The sequence below is a fragment of the Sparus aurata genome, chromosome 2, assembly GCF_900880675.1.
Source record: "Sparus aurata chromosome 2, fSpaAur1.1, whole genome shotgun sequence".
Lineage (NCBI taxonomy): Eukaryota > Metazoa > Chordata > Actinopteri > Spariformes > Sparidae > Sparus > Sparus aurata.
In genome coordinates, this window is record NC_044188.1 from 4,956,671 (window position 1) to 4,981,624 (window position 24,954).

The window sequence follows — 24,954 nt, forward strand, 5'->3', positions numbered from 1 at the left end:
ACCTAGAATTGTGTTCTTTTCTTGCCAACCTTTGAATATGTTTAAATATGGGAACAGCTATTTTGCAGGGTGTCTACAGGTCATTACAAAATCTTAAATTGCCTTTAAAATTGTAAATATTTGGCCTTTAAAGTTATGAAATAGTCATATATTTTAACCTGTGCTCTTTATTGCCTAATTTTCCATCTTTTCATTAATTTTTTTGCAAACAGGCACTTGTGCACTGTGTGAATCTGCACCTATCTGATGTTACAAGTCTTCAAACATACCACTGAACATAATACAGTCTATTCACTTAACTACCTCTGATATTCACATCCCTGCATGAACCCTACGCCTGCACGGGATCAAATGTTTATTACTTACCTGCAGTGTTTGGATTGGAATAATCTTACACTTGGTTAAAGATTATCTTTATCTATTTAAGTGTCAGAGACCTGTAGACACTCTGTTTTGGGAGAGTATCTTTTAGAGCTTTGTAGAAGGCAGCGGCAGATACATCCGGTGACCATTGGAGGGAGCTAATGGCGCTTTAATAAAGTTCCTCAAGTATAAAAGGGAAGATGAACAGTGACACAAATGTTTCATAAAAAAAACTTTATTCTATAAACGCAAGTTTTTCTTTTACAGAACGGAGATGTGATGAGATGTTTGTCCTTTAGATGCTGTGCTCAGTTAGTTGGTAGTAAACATGTGCTGCCTTTTATGTTTGAGGATCTCAGTGGAGGTGAGGCTCAGGTCTTCATTACAGACATCACAGTGATAAACTCTGGTAAGACTCGACATCGAGGAGGAACACGCTTTTCCACTTTCTGGCTCTGAAAACCACAACACATACTCACAATTAGGCTAAAAATTATTCATCTCTTTCAAATTTACAGACACCAAGTATCAAGTCTCAGACTCAGACTCAAAAGAGACCTCAAAATAAATATCAAAGTAGATGTTTCCTGACCTTCCTCTGTCTGCTGCTGTTCTCCGGCTGGCCTGCAGGAGGCCTCGTGCTGCATGCGTTCCAGAGGAGTCAGAGGCATGTAGAGGTCACAGTTAGGACAGCTCCAGAAAGTGCGCAAACACTCGCTGTACAGATCCTTGGAGTCCTGCAAACCAAACAGTGGAAACACGAAGATCAGTGACACCTAATGATATTTTTGTCAGGTGTGGTGTGAAATGTGAAGCTAAATGGTTTGATATAAACACAAAGCTTGCAATTATATTTTCATCTGCCTTTATAAAAAAGGAAGGAATATTGTCAGGGATTTAAAATTAAGCGCTGTTAAATAAGATAATTACAATTCATCTTTATGTGTGTTTACTGCTACAGTTCAGGTGAACTGTACCTAAAAATACACAATATTCCTCTGAATAAACATAAAGGGAATTTCATCTCCAAGCATGAGGCAGTTTTGCTCACAGCTTGGACATTTACTATCCGTCTCACTTTAAGGGAATGCTTCCCTAGACTGACAGACTCACAGCCAGACAGTTGTAATTGAAGAAGCTGGTGACGCGCAGGCCTCCTTTAATGGGGTCCGGCTTGGCCTCAGCTCCTGGAAACAGCGCGCTTAGACCCGGAGTGTTGGTGTGAGGCAGCTCGGACTCAGACTGAGGGCCAATGTACAGGTTCTGGGTCTGGAAAGCTGTGAGTCTCCGTAGGCTGTAACTGACCTGGGAGGGGAGGTAAGAAGTACACAGAAGTAGAAAAAGAGTCGATTGATGAGGCAGTAAAAAGATGAATACGTATCTGAGTCACTGAGAACGCCTGGAAAGTAGGAATTTATAATATATGTAACCAGCAGCCGGTCAGTACTGCATGAGTACCTCAGTGTAGAGCAGGTAGCGGACCAGGCCTTCACTCAGCTTCTCCGTGACTTTGCGCGACACTCCTTGGACTGCTTGTCCCCCCATTGTGCTGGTTCCCAGCTGGGCCAACAAAAGGCGCTCCCACTCAGCCCTATGTGTGAGAGCTGTGGAGAGTGTCTTCAGGGCCGCCTCTGGGTCCCTCAGCTCCAGCTCCAGCCAGCCATCCACCACCAGACGTGTACAGTCAGCGTTACTGCAGATAGAGTTCGCCACCAGCAGCAGAGTCTGGTGAGCACATTCAGACACAAACAGCATTAATACTAGTACATGCATGATGTGTGAATACGCCAGTGCTGGGAACTATGACAAAAATAATGTTAGTACAATATGTTGCCCACAATAATGAGGGTTATTATACAGATGGTGTTGTTAATTAATACACAAATCTGCTTAAAAATCAGGTTATAAAGGTAAATTCTGGTGGGGAAAGGGCTGCTGATGGGACCTTTGTAGCCTTTCATTTCCCTTCTCTCTCGCTGCCCTATGACAAACAGCTAAAATGCATTTTCTGCCCATCACAGTTTTACAAATAGGAATCAGTCTTATGCTTTATTTTCCCAATCTGCATTTTAATTAATCACAATTTCTGAAAAATAACTTGATAAAAACAAAACAAAACAAAACAAAACAAAAAAGATGTGCTGTACTGCAACCAGGATAGTGGATCACAACATTTGACTATTTTCTCCTTCTACCAGCGCTAAATCAGTATCAGATACACCCCAAAACTGGATAATATAGATTTAGCATCACATCGAGTTACTTTAACATAACAAAGAACCTTAACCAAGAAGATCAAAAAAAAAAAAGGGAACCAGGGGTCACCCCACATCTGGTACTGACTTGCAATGCAGGAACTCGCACACAGTTGGTCAAATACGGCTTGTTGGTCTCCAACAGAGTGACGAAGGCCAGCAGCTGGTGTTTGCTGCTGTCCACCCTGTCAGGCCCTTCAGACAGGAGAGAGAGACGAGGTTGGAGAGACAGATGAGACATAGTAAAACAGTGGATCAGGAGGAAGAGGAATAGATTGTACCTGGGAGTGCATTTCTTGAAAATTATAAAACAAAGTCTACATTCGGTCTTTGGACAGACGTTGTGAAAGAGTTACCCATTTCTCTGGTGTCACTCTCAGGGACTTGCAACACCTCTGGGTCACTGGCAAACACGCTGGTCGGGTGGATCACCACTCCCTGCTTGTTCCTCGTGTGAAACACCTGCACAACGTAAAATCACAAAGCGGATATTTAATCCGACACCATTTTTTTTCAATCAATATTTAAACAACTGGTTTACAGACACAATGTTTTGTTCCTTAGAGTATCAGTATGAACTGCGCTGGGTGCAGCAGCAGGCCTGACCTGTTCAGACTCCTTGCGGGTGGAGTTGTGTTCATCAGGCAACGCCAGCTGAGGGTAGAGGCCTCTGCAAATCAGCAGCTTGAGCAAAGCCTGCTGGCGGGAGGACAAGTCCTGACTGACGGTCACCGCCTCCTGCAGCTCTGATATGTTGTGACGCAGCTTGAACTTCACCTCCTGTTGCAGACCAGAGCAGCACCACAGAGAGATCACTCAAGGCAGATCAATTACATTTTCACTTCATTGTTCTTCGTCAATCATGTGTACCATTTTATAAATATAAATACATATTTTTAAAGTTAACTGTTGCTGTGTATCACGTTCTCTACTCTACTCTGAGCTCACCTGTATATCCACGTTCTGTCCAGATCTCTCTTTGCCGTTTTTGCCTTTCCCCGCTCCTTCCGTGTCTGATCCCGACCCCGAGGAGAACTCTCCCTCCTCCAGCTTCAGGACTTTACGTCTGGTGCTCTCCTGCTGCTCGTGATCTCTCTTCAGCTGATGCAGCTTCCTCCTCTCCGTTAGCCTCTCCCTACGCTGCCCACGGTCGCCACCAGAGGAAGTGCTGTACTGTGATTCCAGCAGGCCGTGGCTCCTCAGCAGCTCCTGTTGTGACCCAAAGAGGAAGCTCATGTAGTGAAGCAATGGTCACACATAAAAAAAAAATCTTTATTCATAAAATTGCTGGTACTGTGTCAGTAGCTTGCCTTAAACTGTCTACGCAGGTTGACCATCTCATACAGTCGCTGCTCCTCCAGGCCTCTCCTCCTGCACCACTTCCTTGAGCCACCACCTCTCTCTCCTTTCATCTGTTGAGGTCAAAGATGAACAGGTTTATGCACAATAAAGACATCGTAAATGGATTCACATTTTCTAGTCGACTGACCACACAAAGCACTTTACAACGCTTGTCACATTCACCCATTCACCTCCCATGCAAGGTGCCAACTGCTCATCAGGAGCAATTTGGGGTTCACCATCTTGCTCAACGGGATTTGAACCAGAGACCTTCCAACCCACTCTACCTCCTGAGCTACAGCCTCCCCAAGATCATCCAAACTGTTAGTGTTGAATGGCTACTGTCACATAACGTCTGCTTTACTGACCTCCATCCAGGCATTGAAGGTGTTGAGCAGGGTGAAGGGGTCTCCCTGGTTGCTGTGCAGGGGCTGGCGGGCAGTGGCGCAGTCTGGGTTGTGCTGGGCGCTGCGGAGGAAAGGCGACTGGACGCTGAGGGCTGCTGCTATAGTCAACATGGGCTCCTCCAGCCTAAACAAGGAGCCCAGCACCAGCATCTTCCCTGAATGAATGAATGACAGAACATTTTATTTTGTATCTTTTTTTCAACTGAAAGAGAGCAAGTCTGAACTGATGCTATTAAAAGTTGTGTGGGGATTCTCACCTATGACCACATCCACAGGCAGCTGTGCCAGTAAACTACCAATAGAGGTCAATTCACCGCGACTGTCTAGCGCTCCCTGTTCTTTCAGATACGTAACTGCAGTCTGAATACTAGAAGCTGGAGGTGGATCGATGAAGACGAAAGAAAGTGGATCTCCGAGACACATGCTCTTCATCTGCAGGAACAAAATGGCGTACATAAAGTTACTGAAGAAATCGTAGAATTAAAGAGAAGAATTGCTCGGCTGTTTTCAACGGGTTTGTGTAACCTGAAGAATTAGCGAGTCCAAAGCCACCCTGTGGATTTCGGGCACAGGATAAGGGGCGAAGGCATCGTAGTCAGACTCAGCATACAGGCGGTAACACACTCCGGGACCTGTACGACCAGCTCGACCTTTCCTCTGCTCAGAGCTCGCTCGGCTGATCCAGAACTCCTGCAGACGTTGCATCTTGGCCTTGGGATCAAAACTCATCTCCTTTACCTTTCCTGTAAGAATACACAACAAAAAATCTATCTGTATGGTTGTTTTGGTGTTATTTTCCCTTGATGACTATTTCACTTTCTTTAAAAAGATAAAAAATTCAGCATGCAGTTTTGGTTTCTTTCACCCAGCTACAAATGTACTACCAGTTTCATACCTGAGTCAGCAACAAAGCGCACCCCGTCGATTGTAACTGAGGTCTCAGCGATATTGGTTGAGATGATGCATTTTCTCACCCCAGGAGGAGCGATGTCAAACACCTGAAAACACGAGAATCAAAACTGATAAATTATACCCATCTCACGTGTCACATTCAAACATCATATGTCCATTCGAATCCAAACAAAGCTGACTGTGCCTTGTCCTGCTGGGCCAGTGAGAGGGTGCTGTGCAGGGGTAAGACTATCCAGCGACGCGTGTGTGTGGCATAAATCTGACAGGCCTCCTGGATGGTGGAGATTTCCGCCACGCCGCTGAGGAAGAGGAGCAGGTCGCCGCGCTCCTCCGGAGGGTAACGCTGATCGATGCCCTGTAGGATGCGCAGGTACGGCCTGGGATCAAGTTTCTCTGAACGGGAAGCCTGTTCCTCAGGTGGAATGGGCTGGTATGTCACCTTAGTACAGGAAACATAGAAAAAAATGAATAATAGTTTTGGACCACAACTTCCCTGTTTTAGGCTTTACATCTGTTCTGCAGGATGCAATTTAAAATGTGTAATTAGAGACCAACCGCTGAACTACCCAAACTAACATACTGACTATTTACAATAATACTTTTAAGTGTTTTCGTCATTGTGTTTTAACATCTTTAAGATGAACACAGCAATTAAAAACAACTTATGTCGATCACTCTCTCCTTTGTGGATGCATAATAAAAAAAAAGTGCAGTGAGATGGATATTTACGTCTGCTGCTCACCTGTATGGGAAACAGCCTGCCCGGTACCTGCAGCACAGGAGCACTGCTGAAATAGTCAGAGAAAAGTTTGATGTTGATGGTGGCGGACATGAGGACGAGACGCAGGTCCGAGCGCTCCGCCACCAAGGAGCGCAGGACCCCAAGAAGGAAGTCACAGTGGAGGTGTCTCTCGTGGACCTCGTCCACGATCACCACCTCGTACTGGGCCAGAGTCCGGTCCTGCTGGATCTGTCGGAGCAGCAGCCCCTCAGTCAGGAACAGCAGTTTGGTGGCCGTGGTCCGGGTGGTCTCAAAGCGTATCTGGTGCCCCACCTGAAAAACATGACGACATTTTGTGAGCTCTAATGCAGCTTTCTTCTAAAATACATTCAAATCAAGTCAGTGCTGCAAACAAATTAAGAGAATATATGACTAAATCTGCAAATATATATATTATTTTCACATTCCAGTAACTTTCTACAAATGTCCACATTACTTGAGTTCAGGTGATATCTTTAAAGTTCTTACTTGGTTGCTTACATGCTTAATCTGACTAAGCACTTCGTTTCTAATGCTTGATGAGTCGGTGGTCGTAGTCAAACTGGTGCTTTAACAAATTTTAGCAGAGCGGCAATGATTAGTCAACTACTCAGTTAGTCGATCAACAGAAAATTATTGTATTGTACTGTAATCATTTGCTCAGTCAGGACATTTTTAATGTATAAATATCAGAACATATTGTTTTGAGCCTCTCAAACATAGAGGGCATCTTACTATTCTTGCTTTTTGTGTTTTCTCCGATTTATGTTGTATTAAACTGAATGTCTTCGGGTTCTGGATAGGAGAAAAATTAATTTTAAGATATTGCCTTGGACTTGAAACTGTAATGGACGTTTTTCACTATTTTCTGACATTTTATGTTCCAAATGATTCTTCGATAATTCCAGAAAATAATCAGCAATGAAAATAATCCTTAGTGGCAGCCCTGGAGGTAAGAACTGTATTTGATCTTTCATGACAAACCTTTGAGCCGAACTGATTGAGACTCTCAAAGCTGACCCTCTTTGCAAGTGATATACAGGCGATACGTCGAGGCTGTGTGCAGGCTACGTGGTTGAAGCCAGCTGAGAGAAGATACTGAGGAACTTGGGTGGATTTCCCGCATCCTGTGTCCCCTGCCACCACAACCACAGAGTGAAGTCGCACCAGCTCCACTATCCGGTCCCGGTACTGGTAGATGGGCAGGTTCTTCTGCTCTCGGCGGAGCTTGGCCAGTTTGCCAAAACTCTGTCTCTGACTGAAGTCCAGGAAATGCAGCAGAGCCAGGCGGCAGTCCGAGATCTCCTGACTGCCCGGGCCTGAGGACCTCTGCCTGCCTCTGTGCTCTGACTTCCCCAGCCGCTCCTCGACATCCTTGGTGCACACAGACACGTTAATCCGGTACCGAGCATCATACTCTTTAGGGAGGCCAAGGTCTACCTTTCCAGTCCCAGACCTCCTCTGGTCTCTCTCTTCTTCTCTGCCCTCTTTTCGGCTGGATCCAGACATGTCTCTCCTCGTTTTAAACCTCTGGAAGCGGTCAAAGAAAGCCCAGAACTCTCTGTGCTCCGTGCTGCCAGCCTGGATGTAGTCATGCTTGCGGAAAAAGATCTCGTCCAGCTGGGCTCGACACTGCTGACTGTCCCAGTCCCAACTCCGGCTGTCTCTCCTCCTGTCGGAATCCATATTCACTGTAAACTACGCGACGTTCATGTTTACAGGTTTACAAACATATAGCAGTTTAATAATCCTGACTGTTACCTCTAAATTGGACAAACACAGCTAGCTAAGATACTCAATTCAGACTAACGTTAGCTAACAACGTCAAATCAATTTTTAAACCCCGAACATTGTTTTAAATTAATGTCGGAGACAATCTGACAGCACTAACGTTAGTCCGATATATTGTCTTTAACTGCTACATGTTAGGTTTTTGCATAATAACATTTTACGACTGTGAGAAAGGAATGACTGATGATTAAAAACTGAACTAATACTGCTTCATCTGCTGCGGAGACCAGGGGAACAATAACACGGTGGGACCGTTTCCGCTCCGTTCTTGAAAATGTTCCGGCAACGCTTGAATCGTACTAGTTCCGGGGGACAACTCTAACGCTCTTATATAAAATACAAGTCAAGGACACGGACATTAAATTCAGTGTACCTTTTAATTTAAACTTTCAGTCATCAATAAAATCTTACTGATGAGTGTGGTGTATGACAAAATGCTCTCTAATCTAAACCCAAATGCTTCGTAAAGGGTACAACTGCACATAAGAAAAAAGGAGTATTAAATCTTTTGTGGCTTCGGAGGCACCTGCAATCTGATAATCTTCCTCCAGTGATGTCACTTAATGGCTTAATTGCATTGTTGGTAATGAAGGTGCAGAGTTTTGAAAGGGAAGAAGAATGCATGGAATAAAAAAAGGTGATATTGCTGATTCTGCTGTATCGATTTGAGTTGTTTGTCATCAAACTGTCCATAATCCAACAGTCTTACAGGAGTGCAAGGTTAGACTAGTGGTCTGCTTTTTTAAAAATCAAGGTGCCTACATTACCCACAATGCAACTTTGCCACTGAGTGACATTACTGGAGGGAAAAAAAACCCTATTCATCACAGACAGTATCCATATGGTTCCTCATGTGTCACAAACATGAAATGAAGGTCAGTGTGTGAAAACAGAAATGTAGAGAATTGGAAAATATATTAGAAGTATTTTATTTAAAAACATCTGATATAAAACACACATTCACACAGATTTGAAGGAATTTAAACTGGAGGGACTACTTATATTGTGCTGAATGGAAGAAAGGTCATATTAGCATATTAAACATGAAAGATTAAACTTCCACAAAACCACTGTTTTAACTCTGTGCTAGATAGAAAGTTCACATCTGTTAAAATGAAATGCCATCCCCGATTAAAAGGATAACACATTCACACCACTAACTTTTTCAGGGATTTCTGCTGGACAAGAAATCAATAACAAAATGCGTAATATACCAAGCCATAGGAGGTAGGATGGGATGACCTTGCTGTCGTTTTGTTTTTAATTTATAATATTTACAACAACGGCAACAAGAAAAAAAGTGGTGAGAAATTCTTGGCAGCTGATAAAACACAGGTCTACTACAGGAGTACAAGGATGCACATTTCATGTGTACAAGTGTAACAATCACGCCTAAAATCTATTTCTTGTGAGGCACATAACATTGTTCTCCATCAAAACACACATAAACACACAAAAATAAAACCTTTATTTACAGTTAAAACATTTCATCAACCCTACCCTCATAAAATCACAGTGGACATAAAATGAATTGCTCTTCAAGCAAACAGTGCAGTTTTCACTGCAGCTATGACTCGGAGTCAAGCCCACTAAACCAGCTGGAAAGATGTGTTTTACCGGAGCCAAAACCTGTACTGTGGCACACTTATCAGCCCGTGTTCATGTCCATATCCTTGGTGTTGCTCGACCATTTTGCAGCGGGCTACACTCCCGTTTTTTCTTTGATCCAGCCTCGGAATTTGGTGACTGTTGTGTAGATGCCGGGTTTGTTCCTGCGAGCACAGCCATCGCCCCAGCTGACCACTCCTGCCAGGTGCATACGAGTGCCAGACGGACTGGACAGAGGACCGCCTGAGTCTCCCTAATAAAGGACACAGAGAGGTGCATGTGTTGGCAAAGAGGTATTTCAACCGCTGCATGGGGCATAACTTTAATAACCTCCACCAAGGTGGTTATGTAATTATTTAGTTAGTGCAATTATAATTCTATACAATTGGACGAGCCCAACACTCTTATTACCATGGCATACTTGACAAAAGCTACATTTCCTGCTAATTGTTAAATATTTCATACGATTAAAAGATTTCAATGCCCTGCTGGGAAAAACATTTTGTAAAACTGTTCTTTAGAGAGCTAACAGACGGAAAGAAAGCAGGACATGACTGAGGTTCAAGGAGCTTTTTTATCACCTGACAAGCGTCGACTCCTCCGCTCAGCACTCCAGCACACAACATCCGAGACGTGAGCTGTCCTTTCATCAAATCGTTACAAGTCGAATGGTTGATGATTCGGACTTGGGCCTTTTGGAGAACCTTTGCAGCAAATCCTGAATAACACACACAGAGAAAAACAAACACACCATTATGATGAAGTCTAAAGATCGTGTCATCAGATCGGGGCAGTCATTAAACAGGCCTCCATCAGAGAAACGTTGTTGTTTCTCCAGACAGCTCGAGAGTGAAGTTTCATGGTGGGTATAAACAACTACATGGCATCTATCTGCAGCTCTAATATGATAATGACAGTGAAATGATACTGACAACCCAGTAAAAAAAAAAATGTAATCATCATTTGTAAAACATTTGCTTTATGTTTTTTCCCAAATCAACTACAAATCTGCAGAGCCTACAAATATTTTTCACGGATGATTTGAAGATGTTTCTTTATTTAGGAGTTAAAATGTACATCTCCAACTGGCCTCCAGGGGGCGCAAATACATCTCCGGTGATATTAGCAATGACTACTTCTCAAACTAGATACTTTAATCAGGGTTCGTACACATTTTTCAAGGTCAAATTCAAGCACTTTTCAAGCACCTTTAAGGGTCATTTTAAAGATTTTCCAGCACCTTATTGCTGGGGTAAAATACTTTTCTACAGGAATATATAAACTCATTATTTTTTCTTCACTTTTTATCACAATAATGTACATTGTATTATGCTGTACACATCTAAAATTATGTTTCATAATAGCAAAAACTTTAGAAATTAATTATCCAGTCTGATCCCAATTTTGTGAAAGACACAGACTTATAATGTCAAGCACTTTCAAGCACTTAAACTAAAATCCAAGCACTTTTCAGACCTTGAAAACACAACATTGAAATTCAAGTACTTTCAAGGATTTCAAGCACCCGTACGAACCCTGTTTAATTGATTGTTGATACCAGCTCAGGTTATGCTTCAGTATTTATGCCTCGTCTGTGGGCACTCACCTCCTTCTCGGGTGGCCCCCCACCCGGTGATCCACACGGTGCTACCAACTGGAAAATCGTGTTGGGGAGCAGGCAAACAGATGGGCCTGATGTAGTCTGAGTAGGTGACGGGACTGGAGAGCTCCATCAGGGCGATGTCGTTGTCAAATGTGAATGAGTTGTAGTTAGGGTGGGCTATGATCTGCTTCAGGGTCCTCTTCTGCACGGTGGATCCAATGTTCCGCTGGACGTGAAGCCCGAGCTGAGCTTCCCATTTGTCGGGCTGAGACAACCTGAGGAAAACAAGATTGCAACGTTTATTCTAAATTAAAAAGAAAAAGTTGACGACACATGATGTGGCATCCGCATAATATTAGTGAGATATGCCTTGTCATATTTTCTTGTTGTCACAGTTGGTATAAATTCATCTGCTTCGTGTTTATTTTTCGAGTCCTTTCACAAACTTGTCAGTGGTCTGACAGCCGTGCAGAACCGTGCCTGTTATAACTCTGGCCCTCCTCCAACTTCGGGAGCCACTGGTCTTTTGTTGCGTTTGTGTGAATACTGTAAGACTATTCATGACCTTGAATTAGGACACGTTTATCTAAGTAACTTGAGCCCTTTTTATTCTTCTGAAATTGGCTCAAAATGAAGGCGGCCAAGATAAAAATACATAGCCAGGACTTGCACAAATACATACTACTACACCTGGAGACATTTACAAGCTGTCGAGGATTAATTTACAGAAAAAAAACACTTTGTACATCTACTTCATGAGCCAGGTGTGTATGAGAGGAGCTAGTAGACCAAAAGTCGCAAGCAATTTCATTAACAATCTTTTGGGAGTTTGCAAATGTGTGTGATAACAGTCTTCAGGTGAAGAAGTATCGTGTGTATCTATTTATAGAAGCCTTGTAACTGTATTTTTATCCTGGCCACATTCATTTTGAGCCATCTTTAGACAATCTCGTCCCACTTTACTTATTCGGCGTATGAACCCTGATTTGTCACATTATGCAGACACATAGAAAATAAGTTGCATGTGAGAACGTGAAGCATCAAGCGAGATGTTACCTCAACCCGCCATCATCCTGCACACAGTGGGCAGCAGTAACCAGCCACTTGGGACTGATGAGGGACGCTCCGCAGACGTGACCGATGGATTTGACATGGAGGCTGACCTGCCAAGGAAACTCCCCTGCTTCTGCATCCTGACCGCCCACGATACGTGACGTCTTGAACATACTCCTCCCGCAGTCTGCAAAGCAAACAATCAGTCAGTCATTGGGCCGGCTTGTCACGGCTTGTTGTGATGCCCGCAGTGGGTGGAAGTTCACACCTGTTTTGTCATGCGAGGTAACAATGCAGATGGAGATAATTACCAGTTCTTGATCTGAGACACTGAGTTTTTGTTCGACATACCGCAGTTCTCCTCGTCGGATCCGTCTTCACAGTCCGGCGTTCCGTCGCATTCTGGGTTCACTTTATTGATGCATTTGTTGTTTTTGCATTTATATGTAGCATCAGTGCAGCGTATATCAGAGGCTACAGAGAGAGGAAGAGAACAGCAATCAAACCTATGAAACCGACACCTGTATGGATTCCTAAAATGTGTTCGATACACAGTTTAAAACGATGAAACCGCTTCACATTTGCACTGCAGGTTAAAGCCACTGACGGCGATATATTTATTTATTTCTTTCAACAGCACCATTGTGAAAAGTGTGGCTTCATTTCAAGAAGAAAGATAACAACAGTGCTAGTTATTACGCTCCATAAGCTTGAATTTCAGGAGTGCAATGTGTTTGACACGTCACGCTCGAGTGCCACTGCTTCCCAACTGAGCGGCACATCTGTTAGCACGGGTGAATATCCTGTTATATTAACATGAGGCAGGCTGAGCAGATTCTAAGGTTCAGCGGATATTTTAGCAGCTCAGGAGAAAACGAGTCTTACTTCTCCCACAGTCGAGCTCGTCCGATCCATCTCCACAGTCGTCTGTGCCGTCACAGCGTTTCTTCTCAGAGACACATTTGTTATTCCTACATGTTACTTGTCCAGACTGACATCCACCTTTAGGAATCAAAAAGAAACAGACAGGTATGAGAGAACCGACTGAACGCCTCTCAGTCCTCATTTGAAATATGTCCTCCATCAGCGTCGTCGGGTCTTACCACAGTTCTGCTCGTCTGTGCGGTCGCCACAGTCATCGACGCCGTCGCATTTCCAGAACATGGGCTTACACAATCCATTTTTACAGCTGATAGCCTTTGCATCGCACTCTGGAGGGAAACACAGTTAAACTAATTTTAATGCACTGACAATGTAGAGAGTAATATGAGAAGAAGTCTGCGTATCATCTGAGAACTTACTGCAGTTTAATTCATCACTCATGTCTCCACAGTCATTCCAGCCGTCACATCTGAGGTCCGACTTAATGCAGCGCTGATTTCTGCACTGGAACTGTTTCGGACAAGCTGTGGGTGACAGGGTTATCGTGAGATACACTTCACTAATGTCAAGAAGTAATCATCCTCAGGGAGGTTAAGGAAACTCACGGTCTTTGACGTCGATGGCCTCGAACACTGCATCGAAACCTCGGTCCACGTAGGACCCATCAGAGCGAAACACCACGGTCATTTTGTTGTCGTTGCTGGTTTCTGTCATTGTTCCAACAGGTTTGTCTCCACACAGTCTGAGAAAGAGACGCACAAGAAGCATTGACATGTCTGCGTAGTTATGGAAATCCTATGTGGTTTTGCAGATAGACGAGCACGGACTCACTTCTTTTCATTGACTGACACATAGTCTTTGCGGCAGTCTTTACTGTTTTCCTGCCCAGGCTCAGACAAGAGGAACCTTTTGAACGTCAACTTCACCGCCTTACCAGCAGGGACCTTAATGATGAATTAAAAAAAAAGTAAATGACACGTTGGCCTTCTGAGGAGCAAAACAAAAGTGTGTGAAACATTTCATGTTGCTGATCAAGTGCGGAAGTCTCACCTCGATCGACCACTGACAGAAAGTCCGAGGAGGATAGTAATTTGGGAAGTTGGGGGAAGAGAAGTTTCCCTTTTCACCTGACAGCTGACCACCACATGTTGTACCTGTTAAAAAAAATTTCTATTAGCATTTGCACAAATCTTAAATATTTCCGGTGCAGCTTGTCAAAGAAAGCGACCCACCTTTACTTCCACGTTTGACTTGTGAGACTTGTGCTCTGAAGCCGGGATAGTTGTTCTTCTCGTTTGTGGCCATCGTCACCAACATGACGTTGCCAGAAGACAGAAAGGTCAACGGTTCACTCGGTGAGTAGTACCCACACATCCTGTAGAGAAAAACAACAACAACAACATGAATTTCCTATATGAACCGTTTACTGCTGTGACGATTGTGCGGCAGTAGTTGCTTGTTGAAAACAGTCGGCATCCCAGCATCCTGCCAGCAGAGGGCATTACATGCAAGACAAAGCTCTCTCTATCTAAATCTAAAAAGGCATGTGAAATGTACCACTGCATGAAAACAAGAATGCAGAGGTCAGAGGAGTTTATCTGCTTGAATCTGCACTCAAATGTAGGTAAAAAGGCATACTCACTCCTCCATAACGCGGCTCTCGATGGCCACCAGCGAGTCGTAGATTTTGACAAAGTCATTCTTGCAGTTCTCCTCCAGATTCATCGTGTCAAAGTCCAGCTTGATGACGTAGTTGGGGTCTGCTCTCAGCTGCCACTGGATGAAGGTGTTGGGGGCATACGGGCGGTCGGGGAAGCCGGGGGACTGAATCTGCCCCAGGTGATTTGTCCTCGTATGTTCTGAGAAGCTTAAGAATTCTGAGAGAGGAACAAAATGTTAGTGTTCATATATTCCAGGTCAGCTGTAGCCCATTTATCTCAGTGCAAATTAAATGATGATTAATCTGATATCACTCTGCTAATATCTACCACACAAATGCAGAATTACAAAACACCATTCAACTGTGACCACTGTGTAAATAACATTTCCTGGATATGATGAATCTCTGGACTAAAAGAAGTAACAATGAGTCTGTCACCAAGTAAAGAACAGTTATATTTTCCACATTTCACACACTGATTCAGTCTCACACTCCTTCTAAAGTCACTGCATTTATTATTAAAACTCATTAGACAAACAACCACAAACTCAACACCCAAATATGACTAAGCTGGTCAGAATGTAATTTTCTGAAAACTATAAACCGTCATAATTCTTTTTTCTTGCCGGGTAGAAAGAGAAGCTGCAAACAAAAAGCCTATTAGTTGTCTACGGAAGCTCGCTGCCAAAATAAAAATGAACAAACGTCACATTATTTCCAGAAATTGTTCTTGTTACAACCTGAAACTTTCATACTAGAACCTGATAATTTATATTGTTATAACATGAGATGTTTCAGGTTTTAACGAGATAAAACAATGTACAAATTTCTTTTTATAATGTGGGATGTTTTATTTATTTATTTATTTAATGTTTATTTGCACGGGAGCAGGTATGTAGCATAAACACACCAAAGCATTTATAGCCAAAGCTAATTTGCAACGCCAATTATTATTTATTATTATATAATAATAATTATTATTTATAAATTGACAATCAGTTCAAATTTTTGTATACTAAATAAGTTTAGTTATATAGGAGTTTATTCTTTCTATTCTATTTCTTACCTTTTTTAATTATTTTGTTTAATATTCTCTATTGTTATTGTATTTAAAGGAACTACTTTCCTTTTTGCTGCTGTGGCAAAGAAATTTCCCCGTTTGTGGGACGATAAAGGTATTCTGATTCTGATTCTGATCCCATGATGGGCCTTTAAAATACATCAAAACATAAAACTCAGTAACACATATGTACAAGAAAATACAGAAACAACACAATTAAACACCCTAAAATCAGTCAGCCAACTGTATTGTCAGTAAGAAATGATCTAAAGCAACAAGTGACAACAGACAATAATCGATAACGTTCTCAGCATTGGTAACATATCCCAAACTCCATGACATTCGTAAGCCATGATTTTAATACATTTGCTGTTTTGGTTTACAGTTGCATAGAAGAGTTGTCAAAAATAACTCCAGTGGGATAAATAATAGATGGAAGTTGTGCACTTACTGCTGAATGATGATGAAAACAAGCGCTTGTCAAGTGCTGTGGGATGAAACACAAAGACAAAGAACACAGACAGAACTTAAGATGTGGATCCTGGAAGAAAAGCTGCACATAGCTAGATAGACTTGAACTGATTCTACAAACCACAAGCAAAACAGCACAAAGGATATGGATCAAATCACAAACTCTTACCTGAGGACACCACGTCTTCAAGGACCAGAGCGTTGCCAGGTCTTTTCAGCGACCGCTGCTCTTTTTCCACTAGCTTGTCCATCGCAGCCATGGCGTTGTCCACAGCTGCCTCCTGACCCACAGGGACTCTGAACTCGGACAGGTAGTAGGCGATAACGCTGCCTTCACTGGGAGCAACGACACAAGAGTTAAATATTATAGACTTGTGGAAAAAGTTAAAAACGGTCAGATGGATGTGTTCTGATGTATCAGGCTCTTATCGGTCTGACATCAAGTGCTTTAAGTTGTTCTATGATGGCAGCAATTTAATAGTTATATCCCAACCACAGGTCTGTAAACATGTTCTGGTGAAAAATAATTATTCTCAGATGTTCTAGAAATTATATCTGTTAAAGTGAAACTCTCGCCAAAATGCAACCTAGGCTTTTTTTGTGAATGTACCCAAGTCAAAACTTTGTGTAAAAGCATAATTCCGATAAAAGAGGCACTTTTAAGATTTACCGTATTTTGGTTTTCGGGTCAAACTCATTTTCAATGGGAGTGCTACGGGCACTTTTATGATAGCATCAACATTTCTATTTTTAAAACAGTAAGAAGGCTCGACACAACATGAAACTTTGCTCGTATCATCACCAGGGTCTCTACACATGAACACGAGCAGTGAGAACATTGTTTGTGTACACAGAGTTTACTGAAAAGAAAGTTTTTGAACAACTCACGTTAGCAGTAGCTTGTTCCGCTTGCCGCCGTCCTGGCAGTGAGAAGTGTCGATCTAAGAATGTGACGTAACCTGGAGGACAGTTAAGGTGGAACGCTACTGTCTTCCGGCAACAACTATCTCATGTGACTTTTTGGGCTTTTGATTTTAGTATTGTTTCTTATATGAGGCTCCTTTTTCAACTTCAAGGTCAATATTGTTTTTCGCTAACGACAAAACAACGAATTGTCTGTGCATTTATATGGGACTAAGCTTTAGGAGCGTTCCACCTTAACTGTCCTCCAGGTTACGTCACATTCTGAGATCGACACTTCTCCACTGGCAGGACGGCAGCTAGCAGAACAAGCAACTGCTGTGAGTTGTTCAAAAACCTTCTTTTTCATAAACTGTGTACACAAACAATGTTCTCAATGCTCGTGTTCATGTGTAGAGACCCTGGTGATACTACGAGCAAAGTTTCATGTTGTGTCGAGCCTTCTTAGTGTTTTAAAAACAGAGATTTTGATGCTAGCGTAAAAGTGCTAGCGTACTGATGTTAAATTACGTATATATTGTTCCCTTCTATCCCTCGAAAACCATTCAGATTCATTTAGACTCAAACCGGTTTGTCTCGCAGTCTTTCAGTCTCAGTTTCAGAATTATGACACTCCTTAACTCCGACGTCGCTGACTTACCTGAACGCCTGAACTGTAGAACCGACGTAGTATTTGGCCAACTGTGGACTTTTGGAATAGACGATTTTGAGCTGAAAGAGACAGGAGCAACAGAGCATGAATGAAGATAACGTTTTGAAGACGACAGGGCAGCGATGTGGAAGGCCTGAGCAGCAGTCTCACCTGTGACGTCACCTGCTTGGCCAGCGCCTTGAACTCAGAGCTGTTGGCGTTCTCGTATGCGTCTTCAAACACCTGGTTGGTGATCCGCAGGGAGCCGGTGTACATCTTCTTGACCCGCACATCTTTACGGACTGCAGGATCACAACAGACAAGACCTTTTTTCATTTATGTTTTCTCTAATGTCCCATTAATTTAATCAATATTCAAGGAAGGAGTTCTCACAGTGGAAATGCCAGACCAGCAGTCCGGTCATAAGCGCAACGACGGCGGCGAAGATAACCACGCCGATCACAGCTCCAACTTTCCCCGGGCCCTTTTTCTTCTCAAGCTTTTTGTTATCTGATGCTGGCAGGAACTGGACCGACGTGTCCCAGTCTTTGTCCTAGAAGACAGACAGACAGATGTATGAGTTAATTACTGATCAATACATAAAGCTGAAGGCTCTGCCTTTATTAAAGTGAAACTCTGTACCTGAGTAAAACCTTCGTATGAAAGCATAATTACGACGAAAGAGGCACTTTTAAGATTTACTGTAGTTTCGTTTTCAGGTCAAACTCATTTTCAATGGGAGTGCTACGGGCACTTTAGCGATAGCATCAAAATCTCTATTTTTAAAACACTAAGAAGGCTCGACACAACATGAAACTTTGCTCGTAGTATCACCAGGGTCTCTACACATGAACACGAGCATTCTGAGATCGACACTTCTCCACTGGCAGGACGGCGGCGAGCGGAACAAGCTACTGCTAACGTGAGTTGTCCAAAAACCTTCTTTTTAGTAAACTCTGTGTACACAAACAATGTTCTCAATGCTCGTGTTCATGCACTGCAAAAAAAGTGGGTCTAAAAACAAGATAAAAACACTAAATCTGAGGGAAAAGGTACTCAAAACAAGTGAAATGATCTGTCCATGCAGCAAGATCATTTCACTTGAAAAGATTTCTTAAATTAAGATTGTTAAATCTAGAAATAAGAATGTCTACAGAGTATTTGAAAGGCTTAAAATACATGCTGGTTTTAAAATGAAATTACTCAAAATTTAACTTTTTGCAACCCTAAAATAAGTGAAATATACTAAGTATAAGCATACAAATAGCATAAAATGCTGGTTTTAAGATGAGATTACTTAAGAAGTAACTTTTCACAGCCTCAAAATATGTGAAATATATACTAAATATAAGCATAAAATGCTGGTTTTAAGATGGGATTACAAAAAAAGTAACTTTTACAGCCTCAAAATAAGTGAAATATAGTAAATATAAGCATAAAATGCTGGTTTTAAGATGGGATTACAAAAAAAGTAACTTTTACAGCCTCAAAATGAGTGAAATATATACTAAATATAAGCAATTACAACAAAGTTTTCTTACTTTTAGCAAATTAAACTGAAGATTAGTTAAGAAAAATATTAAATTTAGAGAAAAATACTTTAGTATTGGTGAAGAATGTCTAAGCTCTGTCTTAATCCAAGCAGGTTTATCTTGAAACAAGGCTTACTTCATCTTAAAACTAAACCTTAAAACCTAAAGCCTGTCCTAATTTTTCAAATATACATCTTACAGAAATCACAACCAGAATGTCTTATAAGAGCGTTCAACATTTCGAACTGATAAAGGATATCTTTATGATAGTTTCCTCTTTAGTTGCTTTTGAGTACCAGAGTTATGAAAGACCGAATCTGAGTCCAGAGTTGCTGGAATATGAGGTGATTTTCCAGTTAGTTTTAAAGACAATACCTTTGCTCCAATAAAATATAGTCTTTGTGACATTATTGACCACAGACATTAATATGGAGGAACAATAAGTACAGTGGGGCAAAAAACTATTTAGTCAGCCACCAATTGTGCAAGTTCTCCCACTTAAAAAGATGAGAGGCCTGTAATTTTCATCGTAGGTATACCTCAACTATGAAAGACAAAATGAGAAAAAGAAAAAAAATCCAGAAAATCACATTGTCTGATTTTTAAAGAATTTATTTGCAAATTATGGTGGAAAATAAGTATTTGGTCAATAACAAAAGTTTATCTCAATACTTTGTTATATACCCTTTGTTGGCAATGACAGAGGTCAAACGGTTTCTGTAAGTCTGTAAAGTCACAAGGTTTTCACACACTGTTGCTGGTATTTTGGCCCATTCCTCCATTCAGATCTCCTCTAGAGCAGTGATGTTTTGGGGCTGTCGCTGGGCAACACAGACTTTCAACAGGGTTGAGATCTGGGCCTCTCTCATCTTTTTAAGTGGGAGAACTTGCACGATTGGTGGCTGACCAAATACTTTTTTGCCCCCCTGTATGTATGGGTGTATCATGTACTTGGTGACCCAGTTTGCCTGTTTCCTGTTTTGTGTTTCCTGCGCCAGTTTTTTGAACAAACATTGGGCATCATCTGCTTGAAATCAGAGCAATAAACTCAATACAAGTTTCTTCAGATGCTTTTTGTGTGACTCTTGAATCAAGCAAGTTGAGTTTGGCCCATTCCTCCATGCAGATCTCCTCTAGAGCAGTGATGTTTTGGGGCTGTTGCTGGGCAACACGGACTTTCAACTCCCTCCAAAGATTTTCTATGGGGTTGAGATCTGGAGACTGGCTAGGCCACTCCAGGACCTTGAAATGCTTCTTACGAAGCCACTCCTTCGTTGCCCGGGCGGTGTGTTTGGGATCATTGTCATGCTGAAAGACCCAGCCACGTTTCATCTTCAATGCCCTTGCTGATGGAAGGAGGTTTTCACTCAAAATCTCACGATACATGGCCCCATTCATTCTTTCCTTTACACGGATCAGTCGTCCTGGTCCCGTTGCAGAAAAACAGCCCCAAAGCATGACGTTTCCACCCCCATGCTTCACAGTAGGTATCGTGTTCTTTGGATGCAACTCTGCATTCTTTCTCCTCCAAACACAACAAGTTGAGTTTTTACCAAAAAGTTCTATTTTGGTTTCATCTGACCATATGACATTCTCCCAATCCTCTTCTGGATCATCCAAATGCTCTCTAGCAAACTTCAGACGGGCCTGGACATGGGTGTATCATGTATTTGGTGACCCAGTTTGCCCGTTTCCTGTTTTGTGTTTCCTGTGCCAGTTTTGTGAACAAACACAGCTCATCATCTGCTTGAATTCAGAGCAATAAACTCAATACAAGTTTTTTCAGATGCTTTTTGTGTGACTCTTGCATCAAGCAAGTTGAGTCTGTTACTGAATATTAAAACAAGATTTACTTCGATGAGACTTTGGGGGAGAGATGTAATACATCTTATTTTAACAGTTGTTTACCTCATTTTAAGATTTCCTGCCTATTTGAGACAAAACAAGATAAGGTTTATTGTAAAGTTGAACACTTAAAATAAGAAATTAACTCTTAAAACAAGACAAATTATCTAACACTTCTAAATCTAAGTTTTTTTTTCTTGGTCAGAACCAAATAATTTGCAGTGTGTGTAGAGACCCTGGTGATACTACGAGCAAAGTTTCATGTTGTGTCGAGACTTCTTAGTGTTTTAAAAATAGAGATTTTGATGCTATCGTGAAAGTGCCCGTAGCACTCCCACTGAAAATGAGTTTGACCCAAAAATGAAAATATGGAAAATTTTAAAAGTGTCTCTTTCGGCGTAAGGTTTTGACAATAACCTCCAAATACTAATTCCAGATATTTAACAGAATGGTTTAAAGACATCTGTGGAAAATGTTCCTGCTAAGGATGCTCATCCACTGACACTGTTGAATGTTGCTGTTTTTTCTCTTTCTGGTTGATGAGCAGACAATCAACTGAAGATAAGTGACAGCAGGTAGGTACTTGTGTATTTAAGGAATGTCCCTGCCTGTAGGTGACGAACAGAATGAAGTCAACCAGAAGGATCTGTGCAACTACGACAAAATGCTTTTGAGTTTGACTTTCATTGGCCTTCATTTGCGTACACGGGATTAGACAAATTGCTAGCGACGAGGACGACTACAGCTGAACAAATAAGAACAGAAAACAAAAGAGAGATGTTTCTGAAAATGTCACTCAATAAGAAGGAAACTTTCTGCATGAGTCACGGCGTTGTGGTTTCCTTGAAGAGGTGAGCCAGGGGAGGGGGGAGGGAGTACAAAGGTTTCACCATGTAAAATCCTGTCAAACCTGCTGAAAGCAAACCACTCACAGACCTGAAGACGTACACAACAAGTTTCTTGGAGTGCTCGCTGTGACTGTATGAGGTTAAAGGTCCTTCGTAAAACTGGAAACAAGCGACGTAATGATCCGACTGAAGTTCAGATTAAAACTATTCTGACAATCAATTAATCCTCGTGTGGAGGGTCTCAGGACGGAGGATGTCTTTCACTGTAAAGCCCACTGAAGCGATGTGATAAATACAATTAATTTGATTTAATTTATTAGTTGCAGCCTTACTTAAAAGCTCTGGGATGTTATCAAAATCATTCCTGTTACTTGTATTTCTAGGTGTTTACTGGAAGATCATCTGCAGAACGATGACATCAAACATTTTATGAGCCCGTATAAACCGGACACTCGCGACAAAGATTTAATGACACCGCACCTGTAAGGGCTCGGCAGCGACTCAAGCGACAAAATGTAACGTAAAGGTGACTTTTTAAAAAGCGCAGGTTCTGCACGTGTCGTGTTAAATTCTCATCTAGAGGCTCAGCGTCTGACGAGTGGATATTCCCCCTTCGCTTGTTTTGTGTACGGCTGTTTTGTTTATTAACCAAACACTGCATGCATAATGCATTCACCGCCTGAGGTGTTTGTTAAAGTTACAAGCTAGAAAATTAAAGGACAATTAATCATAAATGAAAAAAACAGACGGAGCATGTCATAACTCAACCGCTCTTCAAATGACGAGAGGAATTAAAATATCAACTCTAAATAAAGACATTTGAGAGCAAATACAGATTTCAACATGATGTTCCTCGTGTGTTTTTAATTTGCATTGGACGGCAGAAAACAGGACGACAAATCCTCCTCAGCTGATGGTCAATTTTCACATAACGCCTTGTGTTTAATCTGCTGTGCAGTATCTTGAACCGATGTTAGTCTGCAGAGGACGAAGAGGAGGACGCGGGTGAACATGTCACAACAGAGCAGAGGAACCTGAAGGAATTCAAGTCTTTCCGAGGACATTTTACTAGAGGAAGCTAGGGGATGTTCCCTGATTTTGACATGACAGAGACACGCCTCGAAATCCTTATCGGAAAGAGGTTTCATTCAAAAGTTGGAATTGGTTTTAAGGCGTTTAGGTGTTTGCTTATGTGCACGTAGTTTTACAGGAGCTAGGCGTGTGCAGCCTGCTTACAGCGCTCTCTTTAATCTGAAGGTGACACTTTTTTGGACTTTTCTTTTTGACATTGGAATAAAAAAAATTGCCCATAAATAGCAGATTAAACTGTTAGAACGGCCACTGATCAGAACAGAACCAGAAGCTTGGCAAAGAAATGGACGCAGGCTTCAAATGCTGGATTTCTTCATCACTTGGTAACAGGTTTGTCTTTGGGCAGTTGAGGTTAAAAACACCCTCAATTGTTTTGTTTTGTTTTGTTTTGTACACTGACATCCTTACAAGTGGAGGGAAAACACAGGTGACCTACCTGCTTCATGGCTGACTGGGTGGTTTCGTTTACATAACCCACATTCATCTAATTAGTTTACAGTTTTAAGTTTTGCTCCACTTCCTGCCCGATCACTGTCTCCCAAATGTCCCACAAACATGCCAGGGAACAAAATCATTCAGGAAGCAGGTAGAAACACAAACATGGAGTCACAACTTTAAGTCAACAGGAGCCTCCACCTGACCTACACAAGAGCAGGTTACTCACCGACGTCTTTGGGGTGTATCTCAGTCCACTATCCATGTAGTCCATCCTGGACCAGACTGCTCAGATTACAACCAAAACGACCCTGAAACCAGCTGAACGTCTCCTCTGTTGGATAATGTGGTTTCTGCTAGAGCGCACAGGATGTGTGTCGAGGTGAACCTGCAGGCCTCACACACACACACACACACACACACTCCTGTGTTTCAAATTCAACCTGCGAGGAAATAAATATACCGAGGAGAAGGTTTCAACGAAGAGGCAAAAACAGAAAAAAAAAGTCTCCTCTCCGGCCGAGATGTTCACAAATGTCCGTCTGAGCTGAAAGTGTCGCCGGTGTGAGTCCTGCGGAGGGAAACCGAGCGAGACGCCAGAAGTAAAAAAAAAAACCTTTTTCCGGGAGCTTCAGGTTTCTGAGGGCGTGTCTCCAACCCGCATACACCTGTAGGACTTCCTGTTTACCTGACACAGGTGAAGAGGACTTTTTGAGGAAAACAACGACAGGAAAAGAAAAGACTAGAATAAACAAAAACGCACATTAACTCGATTATTTTTTTCTTCTAGTGACTACATATTTTTGTGTCCTGGACACAATTTCAACGAGTTACAATCTAATTAAAATACCAAAAACGTTTTATACGTATTCATATTTACCATATCAATGTTTTATACAGTCAAATATTAATAAAATGAGGGTTTCACGCCATCTGTGTTAAGTATCAGTCATGTCTTCACGCTGCCTTGTTTGTTCAACGCACCGATGATGATGATGATGATGATGAGTCATCATGAGCTGTAGGTTTCTGTTTATGACAAAGTGCATCCCCCGAAACGGAAATTCCCCCAATGAGAGGAATCAATCTGTGAGAATCCGCGTGTTAATCCGCTGAACACCACACAGGCGGATTGATACAACGAGGCGGCACTAGTAATTCTATAACCCGCTGAATATACCGAGTCACCTCCACCTACAGGAAGACCAGGGGCCCAAAATAAATAAATATAGAGATTAATGAAAAGAAAAGAAACTTTAATACATACATTTCTTTACAGGTGACAGAGTAAGGTATTTAAAATGCAAGACTTTATAAGATGATACACATTTTGATGTGACACTGTGTTTCATAATAAACATCCTCTTATAACTATGTTATGCAATAACTGAGTAAACACACAGTTTATTAATCTGCATTGTTTTAATTTAATCAGTTATTTAATTAAAGATATTTAACATAAAATGTGACACTTGAATTGAACT

At 41.9% G+C, this 24,954-nt stretch overlaps 2 protein-coding genes across 2 annotated transcripts; both read right to left on the reverse strand.

Annotated features, from left to right (window-relative positions):
- Positions 1-578: 578 nt before the first annotated feature.
- Positions 579-8,102, reverse strand: dhx34 (DEAH (Asp-Glu-Ala-His) box polypeptide 34). Its single transcript, XM_030439297.1, has 16 exons — positions 7,023-8,102; positions 6,021-6,332; positions 5,463-5,717; positions 5,262-5,364; positions 4,892-5,109; positions 4,624-4,798; positions 4,328-4,521; positions 3,929-4,030; positions 3,567-3,827; positions 3,225-3,398; positions 2,975-3,080; positions 2,707-2,813; positions 1,822-2,088; positions 1,477-1,668; positions 956-1,100; positions 579-818 (listed from the first exon to the last, which is right to left on the reverse strand). The coding sequence occupies exons 1-16, from the start codon at positions 7,722-7,724 to the stop codon at positions 676-678; spliced, it is 3,456 nt and encodes a 1,151-aa protein (XP_030295157.1). The 5' UTR covers positions 7,725-8,102; the 3' UTR covers positions 579-675.
- Positions 8,103-9,035: 933 nt separating this feature from the next.
- On the reverse strand, positions 9,036-24,084 carry st14a (ST14 transmembrane serine protease matriptase a). Its single transcript, XM_030408444.1, has 19 exons — positions 23,700-24,084; positions 18,112-18,271; positions 17,890-18,020; positions 17,728-17,798; positions 16,336-16,502; positions 16,147-16,182; positions 14,618-14,852; positions 14,208-14,350; positions 14,026-14,129; positions 13,807-13,919; positions 13,581-13,717; positions 13,395-13,499; positions 13,197-13,304; positions 12,979-13,095; positions 12,445-12,567; positions 12,097-12,280; positions 11,044-11,315; positions 10,019-10,155; positions 9,036-9,690 (listed from the first exon to the last, which is right to left on the reverse strand). Exons 1-19 carry the CDS (start codon positions 23,742-23,744, stop codon positions 9,532-9,534), a joined length of 2,547 nt encoding a protein of 848 aa, XP_030264304.1. The 5' UTR covers positions 23,745-24,084; the 3' UTR covers positions 9,036-9,531.
- Positions 24,085-24,954: the final 870 nt, after the last annotated feature.